The sequence below is a fragment of the Phycodurus eques genome, chromosome 3, assembly GCF_024500275.1.
Source record: "Phycodurus eques isolate BA_2022a chromosome 3, UOR_Pequ_1.1, whole genome shotgun sequence".
Classification (NCBI taxonomy): domain Eukaryota; kingdom Metazoa; phylum Chordata; class Actinopteri; order Syngnathiformes; family Syngnathidae; genus Phycodurus; species Phycodurus eques.
The window spans coordinates 1,153,308-1,171,959 of record NC_084527.1 but is presented as its reverse complement, the minus strand read 5'-3'; the positions used below and the strand labels follow the sequence as shown (position 1 = coordinate 1,171,959).

The window sequence follows — 18,652 nt, the reverse complement described above, 5'->3', positions numbered from 1 at the left end:
CGTTTTTCAAGATACGAGCCGTCGTCGGGCTGATTTTTTCAGAATTAGCGAACAATTGTTCCAAAAAGAGTCTTCGGGCTGTTTGCCGCTCCCAGCTGAAGTTGAGTTTCAAATTTAACAGAAAAGAAAGAATGATGCGGTTGTTAAAAGCTTTGCTCTAGATAAGTGCATTTAGCTTAATGCTAACAGACAATGCAAAACGCCAACGACAAGGTAACGGCTAGCATCGGGCATTTGATATCTGCAATACACACAGGCATATCGATGGCATCATCGCATCTCAAAAACGTTTCAGAGTTTGTTTGTTGAACCATTAGCAAAGAGAGAAAGCCACTTTCAACACCTTACATTCGTCCTTAACGTCCCAAAAAATAATCATAACAGACCCATGTAGGGACTGACCAGTTGTATAGATTTGTGGAAAACAGCAGCGATGTATTCTTCATTCTTCGGAGAAAAACTACTCATATTTCTGCAGCTTACCGAGGAGTTGTGACCGTCTCCATGTATGTCTGTATTATACTGCCCCCAGGAGGCCAAGACGCACACACCAGAAGGAGCAGCACTAAGTACATTGAATTGAAACAAAAACGGTTGAATTCTTAACATTTTATTCAATTATGTCACTCTACTGTACGTTTTTCATAAAGTACAAAGTAAAGTACAGCGCTCCAAACAAACAACACATTCCAAACTGTTGGGCAACTTAACGGCATTTCCTTTCATTTGAAAAGGAGAAAAATGATTTGATGGTTTTTTTTTTAACCTATCCTCCGTTATTGGACAGACTTTTATCAAGACGCCTGGGAAGTGTTTGAAATAGAACCTGACAGCTTCAGGGCGGGATTATCCGAGTCGGTCCAAGCGGCGGCGACCCCGCGGCCCGAGCGCGTCGTCTTCGAAACCGCTCGCGCGGCCTCATCTCATCTCGAGCCATCGCTCAGCCCGGAGGAGCGTTCCCCTATCCCTTCGTCCCTCCTCGTCTCCGAGTCCGTTCGCCGCCTCGTCGGCCGATAACGCGCTAGCCGGCTAATCTCCCGCCTCTCGGCAGGATGAGGCGGCGACGGAGGGAAGCACGCCGGGCCAAATGCGTCGATCGACAGCTGCGGAGAGGACGCCGGCAAAGTCAACACGACGGCCAGAAATAAATAATGCATCGCGACACATTTCTCCTAAATAACAGCAACAAATACTGCACAGTTAATGTAATGAGCGATATGCTTGACGAGTAGAAAGGTCCACAGCAGCGAAGGAGTTCATACTGGCAAACGACGGATTTGACTGTTGAGTCTGTTTGCGGTTGGGAGTAAAGTTCTTGTTGGATTAAATCCGAGGTGGACAAAATGTAAAAATGAACGAAGTTTCGAGAAGTATTTGAACAACCGCTGCGTACGCTGCAGTTGCTGTGTGCTTGATGTTCCCTCTCGCAAGAATATAAAATCATCACATCAGCTTATCCTGTATGTACAGTAAAACAACGATAGAGGCACTGACACCAACACGCCCCCCCCCCCCCCCCCCCCCCCCACACACACACACACGCACGCATACAAGGGGTTTGTAATTGCCAACAGATGTCACAAGCACTTACAACGGAGAGGATCTTAAAAGAAGAGCACGTTTGGATTGATTTATCAACTGTGGTCTGTACCAACACACACAAAGAATAATCAGGAACGGATGAATAGCATGCATCAAGCATGTACGCGATCCTGAACCCATGTTACATCAACGGCTTTTTTTAGTAGTTCGTTTGTTCCACACACAAAAAGCACCTTTACATGAGGCAAATCAATAGTACGGTGGTGCCTTGAGATACGAGAGACTCGACGTGCGAGTTCTTTGCGATACGAACAGGTCGTTCGGCCAAATCTTTGCTTTGACTCGCGAGTGTATATTTGAGATACGAGCACTGTATGGTGACAGTGAACGCAACTCAACTTTGATTGATTTTATTTGGAATGACTTAACCGGGAAAGCCTCATTGAGATTAAGAATCTCTTTTACAAGTAGTAGTCATGGAAAACAATGGCAAATAAACAATAACAGCAAGCAACAGTTTGGCAAATAGTGAACAATTCATCCAAAAAAGAGACTCGAAGCTGTTTAATGACACTTCCAGTTGAGGGTTGTTGTTGTTTCCCCCCCCCAGAGGACTTTCCTGAGCCAATTTAAAATGTTCACCATGATGAACGCACGTTGAAATTTGCTGATGAGAGTGTAAGAAAGCCCTCAAAATGAGGTTGTCCTTAGGAAATAACAATGACATATATTGTATAATCGTTTGCATAGAGTTCGCCTTCTTAAAGAGATTTAAGAAGATTCTTCACCATCTCGCTGAGGGGACAAAAGGTCCAATCAAAGACCAATCATTCATTGCGAGGCTCCCTCGTTAGTCAGTCTGAGCGTTTTATTTCAAAGCTATCGCAAAGACACAAAGCCATCCGCTCCCCCCTCCATCTTCCCCTCTCCGTTGAAATGGAACGGCTCAAAATAAATCTTTAATTACGTGGCGATCGGAGCGACTTTCATGTTTTTCCAAATGAGGACAAAAAAGAGGGAAAAGAAGAAAGGAAAAAGAACAAGAACAAAAGGAAAGAAAAAGAAGACCAGGAAGAAGAAAAAGAAAGAAAAGAAGAAAAAGAAAAAGATGAAGAAAGACAGCAAGAACAAAAAGAAGGAGAAGACGTGTGAGAACCGATTTCGTTTGATGCGGAAGTGGAAAAACTCAACTTTGGGGACTTCGCTTCTATCAAGTGATCGCGAGCCGCTGGAATTAGCTCATCTGCCAAAGTCGTTAATTATACGTTTTATAATTAGCCGCGTATCCACCACACAATCCGAGACAGACACGTTCCATTACATCCTGCTAGCATGCTAGCACAGCACACTACTTCTCTACTTTTGTCGCTTGCTTGGTGGGCTACAGCCATAAAAATGAAGGCAAATATTGGATTTATGCAGCCATTTATTGACTCAAATGAAAACGGTACCAGGTTATTATTAGCAAATTACGATTCAATTCAAGAACGATATTTGGCTCATCCAGAACCTTTATGATTTGATTCATGAGTGATATTTGACTGAAATTTGATTCAAGAACAATACTTATCTCAGCCATTAAAAGAATGATATTTGACTCATCCCAATTCCATGAAAGAATGATTGTATTGGGCTCATGTAGAACAATTACATTCAAGAATAATTTACTCATCGAGAATGATACGATGTGGACATGATGATTAGGCGAAAGGTTGATATATTGTGTGTCCAGGAGACCGGGTGGGAAGGCAGTAAGGCTAGACGTTTAGGGGCAGGGTTGAAATGATTTGACCGTGGTGGAGATGGGAAGAGAAATGGAGTCGGGGTTATTTGAAAAGAAGAGTTGGCTAAGAATGTCTTGTGTCTTGGAGGTGAAAAGAGTATCAGATCGAGTGATGAGGCTGAAACTTGAAATTGAGGGTGTTATGTGTAATGTGATGAGCGGCTATGCCCCACAGGAAGGATCTGACCTAGAGGTGAAAGAGAAATTCCGGAAGGAGCTAGACGAAGTGGTTCTGAGCATCCCAGACAGAGAGAGAGTCGTGATTGGTGCAGATTGTAATGGACATGTTGGTGAAGGAAACAAGGGTGATGAAGAAGTGATGGGTAAGTACGGCATCCAGGAAAGCAACTTGGAGGAACAGATGGTGGTAGACTTCGCAAAAAGGATGCAAATGGCTGTAGTGAACACTTTTTTCTAGAAGAGGCACGAACATAGGGTGACCTACAAGAGCGGAGGTAGAAGCGACGTTGTAATCTGAAGGAGGTTACCGACTGTAAGGTTGTGGTAGGGGAGAGTGTGGCTAGACAGCATAGGATGAGGAGGAGCTTCCAGAAGACCGGACCACTGCGGCCAAGGTGATCAGAGAGGCAGGCAGGAGAGTACTTGGTGTATCTTCTGGCAGGAAAGGAGCGGAGGAGACTTGGTGGTGGAATCTCGCAGTGCAGGAAATCATACGAGGAAAGAAGACGTGAAAGGAATACATTGAGATGCGACATAGGGCGAAGGTAGAGGTGACAAAGGCCAAACAAGAGGCATATGATGACAAGTATGGCAGGTTGGACACTAAAGAAGGACAAAAGGATCTCTATAGGCTGGCCAGACAGAGGGATAGAGATAGAAAGGATGTGCAGCAGGGTAGAGTGATTAAGGATAGAGATGGAAATATGTTGACTGGTGCCAGTAGTGTGCTAGATAGAAGGAAAGAATACTTTGAGGAGTTGATGAATGAGGAAAATGAGAGAGAAGGGAGAGTAGAAGAGGCAAGTGTGGCGGACCAGGTAGTGGCAATGATCAGTAAGGGGGAAGTTAGAAAGACATTAAAGAGGATGAAAAATGGAAAGGCAGTTGGTCCTGTGGAGGTATGGAAGCATCTCGGAGAGGGGGCTGTGGAGGTTTTGTTCAATAGAATTCTAGCGCGTGAGAAGGTTAGGGTTAGGGTGACAGAGTACCCAGAGAGGAACTGTGGTACTGCATGAGGAAGTCTGGAGTCATAGAGAAGTATGTTAAAGTAGTACAGAACATGTACGAGGGGAGCAGAACAGCGGTGAGGTGTGCTGTAGGTGTGACAGACGAATTTAGGGTGGAGGTGGGACTGCATCAGGGATCAGCCCTGAGCCCCTTCCTGTTTGCAGTGGTGATGGATAGGCTGACAGAGGAGGTTGGACTGGAATCCCCGTGGACCCTGATGTTTGCAGATGACATTGTGATCTGCAGTGAAAGCAGGGAGCAGCTGGAGGAACAGTTAGAAAGATGGAGGCATGCACTGGAAAGTAGAGAAATGACAATTAGCTGAAGTAAAACAGAATATATGTGACTGGATGAGAGGGGTGGTGGGGGAAGAGTGAGGCTACAGGGAGAGGAGATAGCAAGGGTGGAGGACTTGAAATACTTGGGGTCAACCATCCAGAGCAATGGGGAGTGTGGTCAGGAAGTGAAGAAACGGGTCCGAGCGGGTCGGAACGGGTGGAGGAAGGTCTCACGTGTGTCGTGTGACAGAAGAGTCTCTGCTCGGACGAAGGGCAAAGTTTAGAAGACAGTGGTGAGGCCAGCCGTGATGGACGCATTAGAGACAGTGGCACTGAAGAGACGACAGGAAGCAGAGCTGGAGGTGGCGTTGAGGAAATGAAGATGTTGAGGTTCGCTCTCGGAGTGACCGGGTTGGATACAATTAGAAATGAGCTCATCAGAGGGACGGCCGAGGTTCGATGTTTTGGAGAAGTTAAGAGAGAGCAGCCTTGGATGGTTTGGACGCATCCGGAGGAGAAATCGTGAGCATCTTGGTAGAAGGATGATGAGGATGGAGCTGCTAGGCAAGAGAGCGAGAGGAAGACCAAAAGAGAAGGTTGATGGATGTCGTGAAGGAAGACATGGGGGCCGTTGGTGGAGGAGGATGCAGGAGGTAGGCTTCCATGGAAAAGGATGGCGCGCTGTGGCCACCCCAAACGGGACGAGCCCAAAGGAAATGAAGAATGATATGATTTGATTCAAAAGTGATCTTTGGCTCATCTGGATCCATTTTAATCGACTCAAGACCAATATTTGACTCATCTAGAACAACCTGATTTGAAAATCGTACTTGGCTCCTTAAGAAACATTTGATGCGAAAACAATATTTGTCTCATTTTGGAGAATTTAATTCAAGAATAATATTTGACTCATCTAGAATAATTTTATTCAAAAAATGATATTTAACTCTTATGCAACTTTTGAATTCAATAATGATATTTAGCTCATATAGAATGATACGATTCGATTAAAGAGCAATAATTGACTCATTCACAACTGTTAGATACAATTCAAGAAGAATACTATCCCCTTCTGGAATGATACAATCTGATTCAAGAATGATATTTTACTCATATACAACATTATGATTCACAAATGATATTTGGCTCATATAGAATGATACGATTCGATTCAAGAGTGATAATTGACTCATCCACAACTGTTAGATTCAATTCGAGAAGAATGTTAGGCCCCTCTGGAATGATACCATTAGATTCAAGAATGATATTTCCATTTGTTTTAATATCATTTTATCATTTTTGTCAGGTCAAACAGAAAGGAGGATCTGTATCCCTTTTATGCCGGAGCAGGTTTACTGCGCCACAGTGGCGTTATAGAGATCCCACTGTGGTTCTTCGTATTCTGATGGGTATTTATTGAATATTTCAGTCGGACAGAACAAAGTTTTAAAGGGGAGTGAAAGAAAAAAACGAAGGGGAGAGACAGCGAAAAGATAAAATAATATAGGAAGGGAAGACCAACAAAAGACAAAAAAGATTAGCTGTAATACAAATGAGGAAAGTAAATCATGATTTGCCTAGTACAATGACTCATGAGTTTCAAGTGTTGTACGGGGAAGTCGTGCTACAGCATGCGAGGGAAGGACAGGACAATATAGGACAGGACTGGACAGGACAGCGACAGGAGGGGAAGCATGCAGGACAGGGTCACGGACCAGGCTGTACAATTGAAGTGTGGTGGGAGTGGCTCTGAAAATTCTAAACAGCTTGAGAAATAGAGTGCAAATGAGGGGACACCCAAGGGTTGTTTATCACAATGAGCGAGTGGCCCCACAACAAGCGAAGAAGTCCCACAGGTGAGTATCTGCGGACACACGCAAGTGGATTGACACCGTATCGCATGCGCAATAACCTTCAGAAGAGACCTGTAATTGCTGCGCCTGCACCGCGGGGGCCGAGGACCCCGCCCCTCGTCCGTCGGCCCCGCCGAAGCGCCCCAAAACCGGCCACACGGAGGAGGCCGCGGGGGCCCAAAGCCCGCCGATGTAGCCAGTCCCCGCCCAGCCAGAGGGCGAGACAGTGTCGCCCTCTTGGTGGAAAGGAGGGCGGATAGGGACGCCCAACGGGGGAGCGATAAAGGGGGCAACCAGGAGACGAGCCACAGAGCATGAGAGGGGTGCCCCCACCCCGAGCAGCCATTAATACAAGAAGAAGAAGAAGAAGATGAGCCACACGCGCCGTTTGTTTGCATTTGCATAAATGTTTTTATTTTTTTTTATCCATGCAGTCAGCAGGAACAATTCTTTTGAACCAGGCATTTTTTTCTCTCTCTTTGGCGTGAAGAGCAACAAACAAAATCAATCGCTGCCAGCCAGCATGACGGCTAATGTTTTTGCTTTTTGTCATACAAACGCCAACGGAACTTGCGCATTGTCGCTTGAATGTTGCTTCCTCTCGCTCCACCAGCATGCTTTCATTTGTATGTCGAACTCCGACAACAGTCGTTTAACACTGATGTACACAGAGAATGAAATGTTGGAGGTTATTTTCACGAGTTTACATTTCACCTTGGCGGTAATGCACTATATATTCGCAACGGCATCAAATTAGAGTGGAAACGTCCTACGTCAATGTCACCGGACGACATTCGGCTGTCCCGATCGGCAGTGAAAGGACAGGCGGGGGGAAAAAAAGTCTATGATGTCTATGATGACTAAGATGACAATGCAGTTTAAATGTCTGGGCAATAAACTCTGCAATATAATACTTTTTAAAACCATACATTATACAAATGTATCGTGGCTCTCGAGCACGGTCTTCATCGTTTCCGACATCTTGTCAGTGCAGACTTTCTCCAAGATAATGGAGAAAGATACTTTTTTTTTTTTTTTAATTAATAAAAAAAAAAAAAAAAAAAAAAAAAGGCTTCTTTTGATGCCACTCAGCGCCAATGACGGCGGGCGGCTTCATGCTCTGCTTGCCGTCCTCTCAGAGCTTCATTGATTGCTTTTGTCATTTTTAGTCCTTTTATTCCCAACCTTTTATTCAGTGGAACTCGATTACTGCTCAAGATTTTGCCTCCGCCACTCCACTTGTCTTGTTTTTCAACTTCCTATAATGGGTGCCCAAAAACCGTCAGGATTAAGAACGTTTCCAATGACAGTAAAAACACATTGGTAAATTAAAGCCTCAAGAATTTGTGTTCATATCTTTGTAAAAATCTTTCAAAGGAAATGCATAGCCAATGCTTTTGTGTTGATAATAAGTGGACATAGGAGACATTTTTCAGCAAAAAAAGAAAAACTATTTTTTCGTCATTACCTTCCTCAAATGAATGCATCTTGACGAACTAAATAAAAAACAGGCAGAAATTGACCGGTTTTGCCAATTTTTGCAATTTGTTTTTCTTTACTCATTAAAACATTAAAGCGTAAGACAAAGATAATGAGATTCAAAAAAACATTCCCTAAAAATCTGCATTTAAAAAGGGCTAATAGCGGCCGCTTAATCCGTCAGGCCCTAGCAACGATAACAGGTATTGTATCAGGCCAATAACGGCCTTATTTCAATCTATCGGATACTCGTGAACCCCGCCGATACTAGCCACTGATGCGTAAGGCAAAAAAAAAAAAACAAGAAAAAAAATCAGACATTAAGTCCTCCTCGCCAGTAGCTGGCGCTACACCGTGGCGCTTTGACATATCGCCAAATCATGTGGGTCAGAAAGAACGAAACAAAAGTCTTTGTTCACAAGTATCTGTCATTGTGTTTATTGAAATGTGATGTATCAAGTTCCAAGCATCGGTATCACAAGTGGTATCGGTACACGGTAAGTACCCAAGAGCGAATACTTTTACTGGTATCAGTATAAAATAAGTGGTGTCAAACATCGCCGTTTCTTTGCCAACTGACAAAAAGGAGTTTTCCAGGTTAAAGCCAATCATTTTTAACGGAGGTATTCTAAATGAATGTAAACTAAGCAATTAAGAGGCTAATTTGGAGGGAAGAAAATCTAACTTTTAGTGAAAAGTCTTTCAAAGAGGCCGTCGATGTCATTTCATTGCAAGACCAGACAACTCCACGAATATTCCATCCGTGCGTCCATTTTCTGCCGCGCTTTGTCGCGGAGAAGCGCGGCAGAAAATGGACGCCTGGATAATTATGTAAGTCTTGAAAGTATGACGGTTTGGGAGAACAATTTAGACAGACGAGCCCAAACTGGTGTGGGAGGGCTAAAACGAGATCGATTAATCGATCATGAATCAATTACCAAATGAATCAACAACTATTTGGATAATCAACCGGTTGTTTAAAGCGCTCGTTTGACTTCGTCCAAACTGTCGGAATTGCCGCCGAACAACAGCAAATATTCTCTGATTTGTTTTGTCCTCCGTGAAAGCAGACCGATGACCTTTATGTTGAATCCAAGAAGACATTTGCAAACGTCTGCTTTTGCTTCGGAAAAGATCGAGGAACATTTTTGCAGATTTTCTTACAGATGTTTCAGACCAACTAGCGACTCAATCATTTCAAAACGTTGTGGGGCATTTTCTGCAACTGCAATTTGAAAAATTGCCTGATTTCGAATAAATAGATGGAAATTTAAAAAAATAAAATTATCCGATACATCGATCAATAAATACAAATTTGACAGATTATTCGATTATTACAATAATCATGAGTTGCAGCCCCAATATGAAGTGTTCAAGCACAAAAGCAGAAATCGTTTACAATGACTTTTTATTTAAGGTCATATGAATTTAGAAGAAAAGTCTAACTTTTATTGAAAAAGTCTTTGATCTCATCTCATTCCAAGAAAATAATTTTCTTCCAAAACGGACAAGTCCCAAATGTTCATACCACTATAAAATTACAATGAAATGGAAAGTTTTACACGATATACGAGAAGCATTTGCGTTACGTTACCTTACGTTGCGTTTTATGTACGCTTTCTGTCCGTCAAAGTGTTTTTGTAAACGTGTTTTATCACAGATAGAAAACCATTTTTGTATTTGAACTTTTTTCTGTATTTTTGTACTGCCTTTTATGGACCGATTGTGTCCTTAACAAAGTTTATAAACAAGTTGTATCATAAGGTTTATAGCTATCCTATTTTCCGCTCAATTTCAAGCCCAATCGTAACTACGTTCATCTATTGGCAGCGCATTAGCGAGAAATCATGAGCGCAGATATGTTTGTGGACGTGCGTGATGATAAAAATATGTATGGGCTTGCGATTGGCTTTTAAGGAGATGACGCTAGCTGCGGTAAAGTCTGTATGACAATTTTAGGAAGAAAAAAAAAAGTTATTTTCTTGGACTTGTAGATAGTTGTTTGGTTTTGCAGGGTTATGAAATGCTACACGGAGCAATGCCGTGATAGGCGGTCCTCTTGTAGGCGTGGCTTGAATTCCACAGCTAAGAATGTGAAAATCGATGAAGAATTTCCGATGAAAGAGCGATTTTGCCGATTGGTATTATTTGGAGCTCTCGCTTAGCGCGCCACCGATCGCGCCTGCGTGCGTGCGTGCGTGTTGACATATTTCCCGGGTTAGCGGCGAAGCGCGGCACACCACGCGTGGAAATCGACAGGCGTGTCATTAAAAGGCTCACGTCGTTTTTCACACGAACATACGTGTGCAGATGTCAGCGAGTTGTCCGTCCTTCAAATGCCAATTAGTGCCGTTTCTGCATCTGGATATAAACCACCGGTATTGTATAAAGTACCCAAAAGCGATACCTATATTTTCACAGAAATGTATTTTGGTAGAGCTTATAGTCAGTCACCTTGTAGAATATTACTTGAGTAAAAGTCTTCAAGTATCTGGAATTTGCTGTCCTTAAGTATTTGAAGTCATCATTTTCTCATTCAAACGGAGGTTTCACTGGTTTCCCATTGAAATGAACGGAAATAAAATTCTCTTTGTATCTGTGGTCCCCTTAGCTTGAAATCGGCGGACGTCGGAAACTCGTACGCCACCTCCCCCTTCCACGGGAGATGCTTAACGCGTTGCCGTGCCCGATCTGCTGCGCACGCGCAGATGAACGAGCAGCGAACGGCGAGCTCGTCGCTCAAAAACGAGAACGCCCCGAGTACAAACGAGCAAAGACACGTCACATTTCAAGAGCATAAGGAGAAACGACGTTCCTGAAAAGAGAGAAAATTCATCAAAACCTTGCTTCCTCCCTGCTAGCTTCAGTCGGAAGAGAGCGTGTTCAAGCCCGGAGGTCCCACTTCCGGCCTCACTCATCGATCACGAGTGACTTCCTCCTCAAGGTTGACAGGTGGCGGGCATCATGATAGATTCCTTTTCCCTATTTAAGAATTTACACCCGTCTTCCTTTTTACATTGTTTGAACATATTTAGCCTCGTTTTCACACAAAGACCGAATGATGTCACAACCCGATGAGGTGAGAGGCCTGACAACAAACAGTGCGACTCACGCTTCCTCGCGGAGAGGCCTCATGGCGACGGTCCGATCCAGGCCATATAGCGACAGAGACAAATCTGTGTTTATTCCTGCTGTTTTTCCTCGTTATTCCCAATCTGTCTGCCCCTCCCGGCATCCAGCCCTGCGGAACGCCGGCACGCTCTCCGCTCTCCGCTCGCCATCGGCCTCACTGTCAAGCCCGGCGAGGGGCCACGCTGGAGGAGCGCCTCGTTCCCGCAAAGCTGAGCAGACAGGCCGCAACCCACACCCCCGCCCCCGATGCCCCCCCGACCCTCATCCACATTCACTCAGCAGCCATTTCATTAGGCACACTCGCACAAGATAATGAAGTGGTGTCAAAACCGATTTCATCCCAGGGCCGGTTGGTAGTTTTGGTTCCCCTTAGTGGGGATAATTATAACAGAGAAAGCAAGCAGGTGTCCCTAAAGTCACGATATACTTCCTCTTTCTTGTTCGCTTTCAAGTGTCATCCGGGGAAATGTGAGGGAGTCACCATTTGACAATTTAGGTTTTGTCAGGTTTTTCTTAAGCCTGTCATTCCCTTACGCAATTGCTCGCCAATTGACTTTCCCGCTTTGTTGTAAAATTGCCATCACAAGTCAGTCTCAAGTCTTTGCCCTCAGTCCAAAGTCGAGTCAGGCAAGTCCCGAGTCGAGTCGCAAGTCCGAGACTTTGAGTTCGAAGTCTCGGACTTGAAGTCAAGACAGGCAAGTCCCGAGTCAAGTCGCGAGTCCTGTTTCAAAGTCTAGGACTTGCGACTCGACTCGGGACTTGAGGGCAAATACTTGAGATTTGCGACGCAATGACTGGGTCCCACCTCCTCAGTCTACACTATCCATGGTAAGATTCTCCAAACAGGATCTGTTCTTGACAAAGCATACTGTACAGCAGAAGACCCGCTACTATCGCCACCATCCACCAAAGCTCGATAAAGCAGATGCTTCAGAGAGCGATAAAGCCTCACCCGTACCAACTTCACGTTGTGGAGCTTCATAATCTTCAGGTTCAGGTAAAACAATCCATGTCCTTGGCATCCCCCGAATCGAGCTATCGTTGATGCCGAGTTCCAGTTCATCCCTGCGGCAATAACTCTCCCTAGTTTTGCTAGATTTCAGCATTTTCTATCAGGCCTCCCGCTGCGTGTTTTGTCAGAAATGGATCCTGTTTCGACAAACTTGACTTGGAAGAGGAAACGGACCTTTTGCGCGGTCACAAATTAAGCATTTCCGATGGAAAGGTCAGATGGCATAAGTGTCCACGGTCAAGATGTTACGAGCTACTGAGATGCCATCTGACTGGAAAATAACATCTGTCGTTAAATGTGTGATCGCCTGTGGATGCGTTATAGGTCGTAGTAGTTTTCGAGGTTGAAATGGCAACAAAAGGTTTTGAGTTTGAATTTCAGCGGAGAATTCTTTTTCACCGCGCACATCGAGGTCCGTGATTATTTACGAACACCGCAAATGCCCACCATGCCGAACTTGCTGCTGTGGTGAACCCATAACGAGGACAAATCCGGCCAAGTTTGCGAACGTGACCTGGCAAACTTCGGCGTATTAGCTGTCCGTTGCCAGTAAATATCGATTCCCCCTTTACTTACTTGACTTCGTCATGAAGAAAATATCAACGACATCAGCAGTTACGAGTTGATGTCGACTGTGGTACAGTTGCGTGCTGTTACCGTAGATTGTGTTTTTGTCTCTCATTTATGGTTTGTATGAATGTGACATCATTATTCACTGCCAAGTTCCCCGTGTTGCCATTGGACTGATCTTTCAAGACACACGCAATATTGTGTTCTGTGACAATAGACGCAGAAAACTCATCTTTATCTTCTACTCAAAAGTTGTGCTGATCTCAAATCCAAAGCGATGCAATGCCGCCATCTACAGGGACCTGTTAGTCGTTACAGTGTTTTGCACACCGGAATTTAAGGGCAAGCCGGGTGAGACCCTCTTCCACGTCTGCCCGTTGAAAATCCTACTTGACGAGTATATCGGTCGGTGTTCTACTTGACGAATATAAACGGCAGCTAACGAGTTAAGAGCTGGATTAAGTAAGGCTAAGTCGCCACTGAGGGCCCAGGGAGCAAATGCCTCCGGTGATTTAACGAGAGCCGCATTCCATAACACGAAAGAAAAGTGCTTCAATAAGCAGGTGTGCGGCAAAGGGAGCCATTAAATGCACATTATGCGACTGAGCGTCTGCACGGAGGCGATGGGCCGCGCTAATTCTCATTAACGTCTCATTTGGCGTTAAGATGAAGGCGTCGGTTCCGCGCCATTCAATGGTCACCCGAGCGAGAGTTGCACTGAAATCCAGACAACTCGACGTGATTTAGACTTTTCAATCAACCTGTGTGAATGTGTTCAAAGAAGTGTGAAAGTAACCATGACGCTGGTTGTTTTTGTAAACAGTGATGTCGATTTCGGGTCATCAGTGTGCGTTTGGTAAACACTGACGGCATTTAGTCTTCCATAAAACTCAGGGACGTGTTTTTGTAAAACACTCAACACAATTAGGGGTCTTCAACAAATATCGCATACATTGACGATATTCAGTCTTCAATAAACTTCAGAATCACAATTCGGAGTCCTCGATATTTCTTTTTTTGGGTTTTTGTGGATGCGGTGAGGACATGCAACAACTAACCAAGAGAACAAGATAAGCGGGGACGGAAAAGGGCAGGACAACATGTGGGGAAATGAGCAAGGCAGCGCTACTGACGAGCGGTGCGGTGGGATTTTTTGTGTGTGTCTAAACACCTGGAAGAACCTGTGAGTTGATATGCGAGTGTAACCTGTGTCGTTATTAGCGGTCCAGCACAAGCAGTTCAAGCCTAGAGTGTGTCTATCCAACCTATGAGTGAATGAAAACCATATCACATGCATGTTAGTCAACTGGTGGACGGAGTCGCTGAGCCGGCACATCGAGGAAGGGGGAGCCCCCCCCCCAACCCACAAGGGGTCCAGCGGGGGGCCCAACTAGGGGGGCGCCACCGACCGGTCCCGAAGGGAGGGGCGGGGGCGCCAGACCACCCCGGCCCCCACCCAGTGAGCCCCACTGGCGCCACCGCCCCCGGAGAGCACGGTGGCCCCAGCCGCCAACAGGGCCCAACGCAGGAGACAGCAGCCACCCAAAAACGGTCGTAGCCCGCCAAAGCGAGCCCATGTTAAGCGCTCGTCGTGAGCAAGGATGGGCGAGGACGCCAAGAGAGGGGAGAGGAAGGCGGGGCCCCAGGAGTCAACCCAAGAGAAATGTGAAAACCCACCTCCCGCCCTATTACTATGGTTACCAGGTCCCACAATGAACAATTCTCCCTGTACTGTGATTGGGTGTGGCGGGGTGGAGTGCATGCAAATTGGAGAAACTGGTGAGGCTGAGTATTGCCCTGAGACGGTCGCAGGGCAATACCGACTCGCCACCCTCAGCCCCTCCCAGAGGCCGACCGGCCTTTTCGTACAGCTATAGTAGACGTGTGTGTGCGTGTCTGTGTGTGTGTGTATATATATATATATATATATATATATATGAACATGTAGTATGTATATGTATATATACCTGTATGTATAGTTATGTACAGCCTTTATTGAACCTAACAAAGGTTTTTTTTTCAGAACACTGACAACATTCCTCAGGGACGTGTTCTCGAAAACATCAAACATGTTTAAGTGTCTCTAGCAAACCTAAACCTGTGTGTTTTTGTCAACACCGACGACATTTCGGTTTGAGAAACCTCAGGTAAGTGTTTTCATAAACTTTGAACAACAATAAGAGTCTTTCGTGAACGTGTTTTCGGAAGCACTAACTTCGATTTGAGTCTTCAATGTACCTGACAAATGTTTTCCTCAACACTGATGACATTTAGACCTCAATAAAGCTCAAATACACGTAAACAAACACAAATAAGTCGTCAACTAACTTCATGATTTTTTTTTCGGAAATGACGCGACAGTCTTCAATGTACGTCGGGTACGTGTTTTCGTAAACACTGAACACGAAGTTTTTAACAAACATCGACATTGATGTACAGTCTACCTAAACTGATGTCGATTTAAAGTCTTTGAATAACCTAAAGTTTGTGTTTTGTAAACACTGACAGCATTTAGTCTTAAAAAAAAACCACTCGGGTATGTGCTTGCTTAAATACTGAACACTATTCAGCGTCTTCAACTGACCTGACGTCTGTTTTCTTCAACACTGATCTAGAGCGATCAGTGAACCGAGCGTACGTTTTCGTAAACGCTGACGACGTTTGGTCTTCAAAAAGCTCCGCTGCGTGTTTTCAGAAACAGTGAACACTATTAAGAGGATTCAGCGTTCCTAATGTACATTTTCATAAACATAATGTCCATTTAGTCTTCAAAAAACGGACGTTACATGTTTTTGTAAACATTGACAACAATTGGTCTTCATGAAACCTGATGTACGTGTTTTCATCCACCTTTATGCTGATCTTACATGAAACCAACTGATATGAAGCCAATTTGGAGTCTTCGCCAAATTCGAATTCTTTGTTTTCGTCGTAAAACGCCGAAGCCGTAAAAGTTGTACTCACCGCGTCAGCCTCGTGCGCGCGGTGATGCTGGCCACGATGACGCTCTCCGGCCTCGGCGTGGCAACCGCCTTGAAGGTCCCCTTCCAGAACTTCTCGAAGAGCTGCTTCTGATGCAGCACGTCGGCGTTCTCCCGCGACTCCGCGGCCGGCTGTACCGAACTCGCCGTCCGCATCGTCCCGAGGAGGACGGCGCAGCGAGCGCGGGAACGGGGCCGGGAGCTGTCCGAGTACCGAAGTCCGCCCGGTGCGGCGCGCCCCTCTCGGGTCGGCGTGGGAGCGAAGCCCAGCCTCCCTCTCCCGAGCGGCCGTATTGTTCTCGCAGATGAGCAAATGAGCAATTCAACGTGTCTACGTGGAATTGGTGCCGAGTGGCGTTTGTGTGCGCGGGGGGGCTCGCACGGCGGAGGTTCGGTCCGGCAGAAGCGAGCGTGGCGGCGAGCGTGCACGAATGAACGCGGACTGAGGAGATCGGCGGCGAGAGGCTCGTTTTGTGTCTCTCAGCCAATGACGTCAAAGGGGGTAGGGACGCGAGGCGAGGGCGGGGGTCGGGGTACCTCCTTTCATCCTTCCTTTCTCTGACATCTCCCCCCCCCCCCCCCCTCCCCCCAGCTCACATCATCGCTTCACTCGACCCTCCAGCTTCTTCTTTGTGCTCATCCCAGGCGTTCGGGAATAATGAAGCAGCAATAACGGACGCTCACTTTTTGCGGCGAGCCATCAGACGTTGCCGCCAGGCTCCGCCCACACGCAACGATGAAAAGCAGACATTTTGGGAATTCAGCGTCTGTCAAGGACACGTGGTACAAAATTGGTAGAAATCAAACAAAATCTCTCTCAAAAGGAGTTCCGTGAAGGATATGCTGGAAAATGAGCCGAGCCCACCTAAAGTGGCCGCAATCACGCACTCCCGGTCTGTTTTCGGGAAAGGCTTCTTTGACTTTTTTGGGGGTCTATTCGTGATCGACGTGCCTGCCAAATGTGATGTTGCTCAGTGACACTGGATTCGGGGCGGGGGCTGAATTTGTCTTTGGAAATGGCCAAAAATGAAAGCAAAACTAAAAATGTCTGCTTCGAACCAAGATGGCAGACTTCCCGTGTCTTTTCAGGCAAGGCCTCTTGAGACATTTCAGTCGAGATTTCTACTCATGATAGACGCGCCTACCAAATTTCATGCCGCCAAGTCCAACTGACTCCAAGGGCTTGATTTTCCTACCAGGCCAATTTTTGGCTAAAATGGCTGCTTCAAAACAAAATGGCAGACTTCATTTGTGTTTTCAACCACGGCTTCCTGAGACTTTTTGGTGGGTTTATTCTTTATAGACACGTCTGCAAAATGTCACGTTGCCAAGTCAAACTGGCTTCGGGGGCTGAACAAAATCTTGGAAGGGCCGCCAAGCCAATTTTCACATTAAATGTCTGCTTCAAACTAAGACGGCGGACGTCCGGGGCTCGTTGAGACTTGAGAATTCGGTAGCCGTATCCATCTTAAGGAGACACGCAAAAAAAAAAAAAAAAAAAAAAAAAGACTCAATAAGAAGCCATACCTGAAAAGACACAGGAAGTCAGCCATTTTGGTTCGACGTGGAAGTGGTATTCACAAATTGGAAACTCCTCCGAGAGAGCTTTTGAAAACGTATCCCACAAATCCTGTTGAACTTAGCAATATGAAATTTGGTAGGCACGTCCGTCACGAGTCGATGTCTCAAGAAGCCGTGCCTGAGAAGACACAACAAGTCTGCCGTTTTGAATTCAACCGGAAGGAGCGATTTGTGGATCATTTTTCAAACGGATGCCCTGGAGATTTGGTCCAGTTTTGACCAAATATGAACCACGTTTACCAGACCGATGGACGACAAGTTTATCATTGCGTCCGTGGCACGGACGTTTCACGGCGCGAACGTCACGCACGAGGACGGTGGGACGTTGGCCGCCGCGACCCGGAGACCAGAAATCGCTCGTGTTCGGAGCGGAACCCTGGCGCAGGTCTGATGCAGCTCGCGTCGTTGTGTGGGAAATAAGCGCAAAAGGGAAACCGACGATCGATACGTCGCAAATTGCGTGAGGCCACACGCGGCGCGAGCGTCTCGAGAGGCCAGCGGCATAACGAAGAGGAGCGCGCGCTTGACACAAAGCTCCCCCGGCGGGGGTCCCGGCCCTCGGCTCCTCCTCTGCACTCTGCTTTCGACACGACGCGTAACAGAGAGCGACAGCCTGGCGAAACCTCCCATAATGCACCCCACCCATTTCCCAACATCCCCTCTAATGCAGTTTGCAGTTTAAACGTGGAGTGCCGCTTGTAAACTGGAGTGCGAAGATAAATAAAGACTTTCTGCAGCGGGAGATAATAATAGTAATCAAGACTTGCAAACTGCAATAAAAACGCCCAAAGTTTACAAAGCGTGTCGAGGAGGCCGGGTTTTCCTTGGCACTTGCGGCCGCTAATGCGTTCTGGCTCTTCGTCCCTGTCGGCTCTTTTGTTGTCGGACTGAAGACGTTATGACGGAATTGCATATGACGGCGTAGGAAATAAAACATTTCTTAGATTTGGAGCTCATTCGGGAGGATACTCGATGCCAGCGCGAAGAAGGGAATTACAGCAGAGCATCAATTATTGCTCCCAAGCTGCAAAACCAAATGTTAGGCTTCGTGTGTCTTCTCACGTATGGCTTATCATGTTGCTCAGCAAAACGGGCTCCAGGGGCTGAATTTTCAAATCGATGTCGGGGGTGCTAACGAGGCCAATCTTTGGGTTAAAATGTCCACTTGAAACCCAAATGGCAGACTTGCTGTGTGTTTTGGGCCATGGATTTTGGAGACTTTTTGGTGGGTCTACTCACGATTGACGTGCCCG

The 18,652-nt window shown here is 46.0% G+C and overlaps 1 protein-coding gene across 2 annotated transcripts in view; it reads right to left on the bottom strand.

The window, feature by feature from the left end:
• srrm4 (serine/arginine repetitive matrix 4) overlaps positions 1–16,245 on the bottom strand; it is a 42,419-nt gene extending 26,174 nt beyond the window's left edge. For both annotated transcript variants that reach the window (XM_061671337.1, XM_061671336.1), the window contains exon 1: positions 15,802–16,245. In XM_061671337.1, coding sequence (XP_061527321.1) covers positions 15,802–15,974 — 173 coding nt within the window. In that variant the 5' untranslated portion in view covers positions 15,975–16,245. The remainder of the gene's footprint in view (positions 1–15,801) is intronic.
• Positions 16,246–18,652: the final 2,407 nt, after the last annotated feature.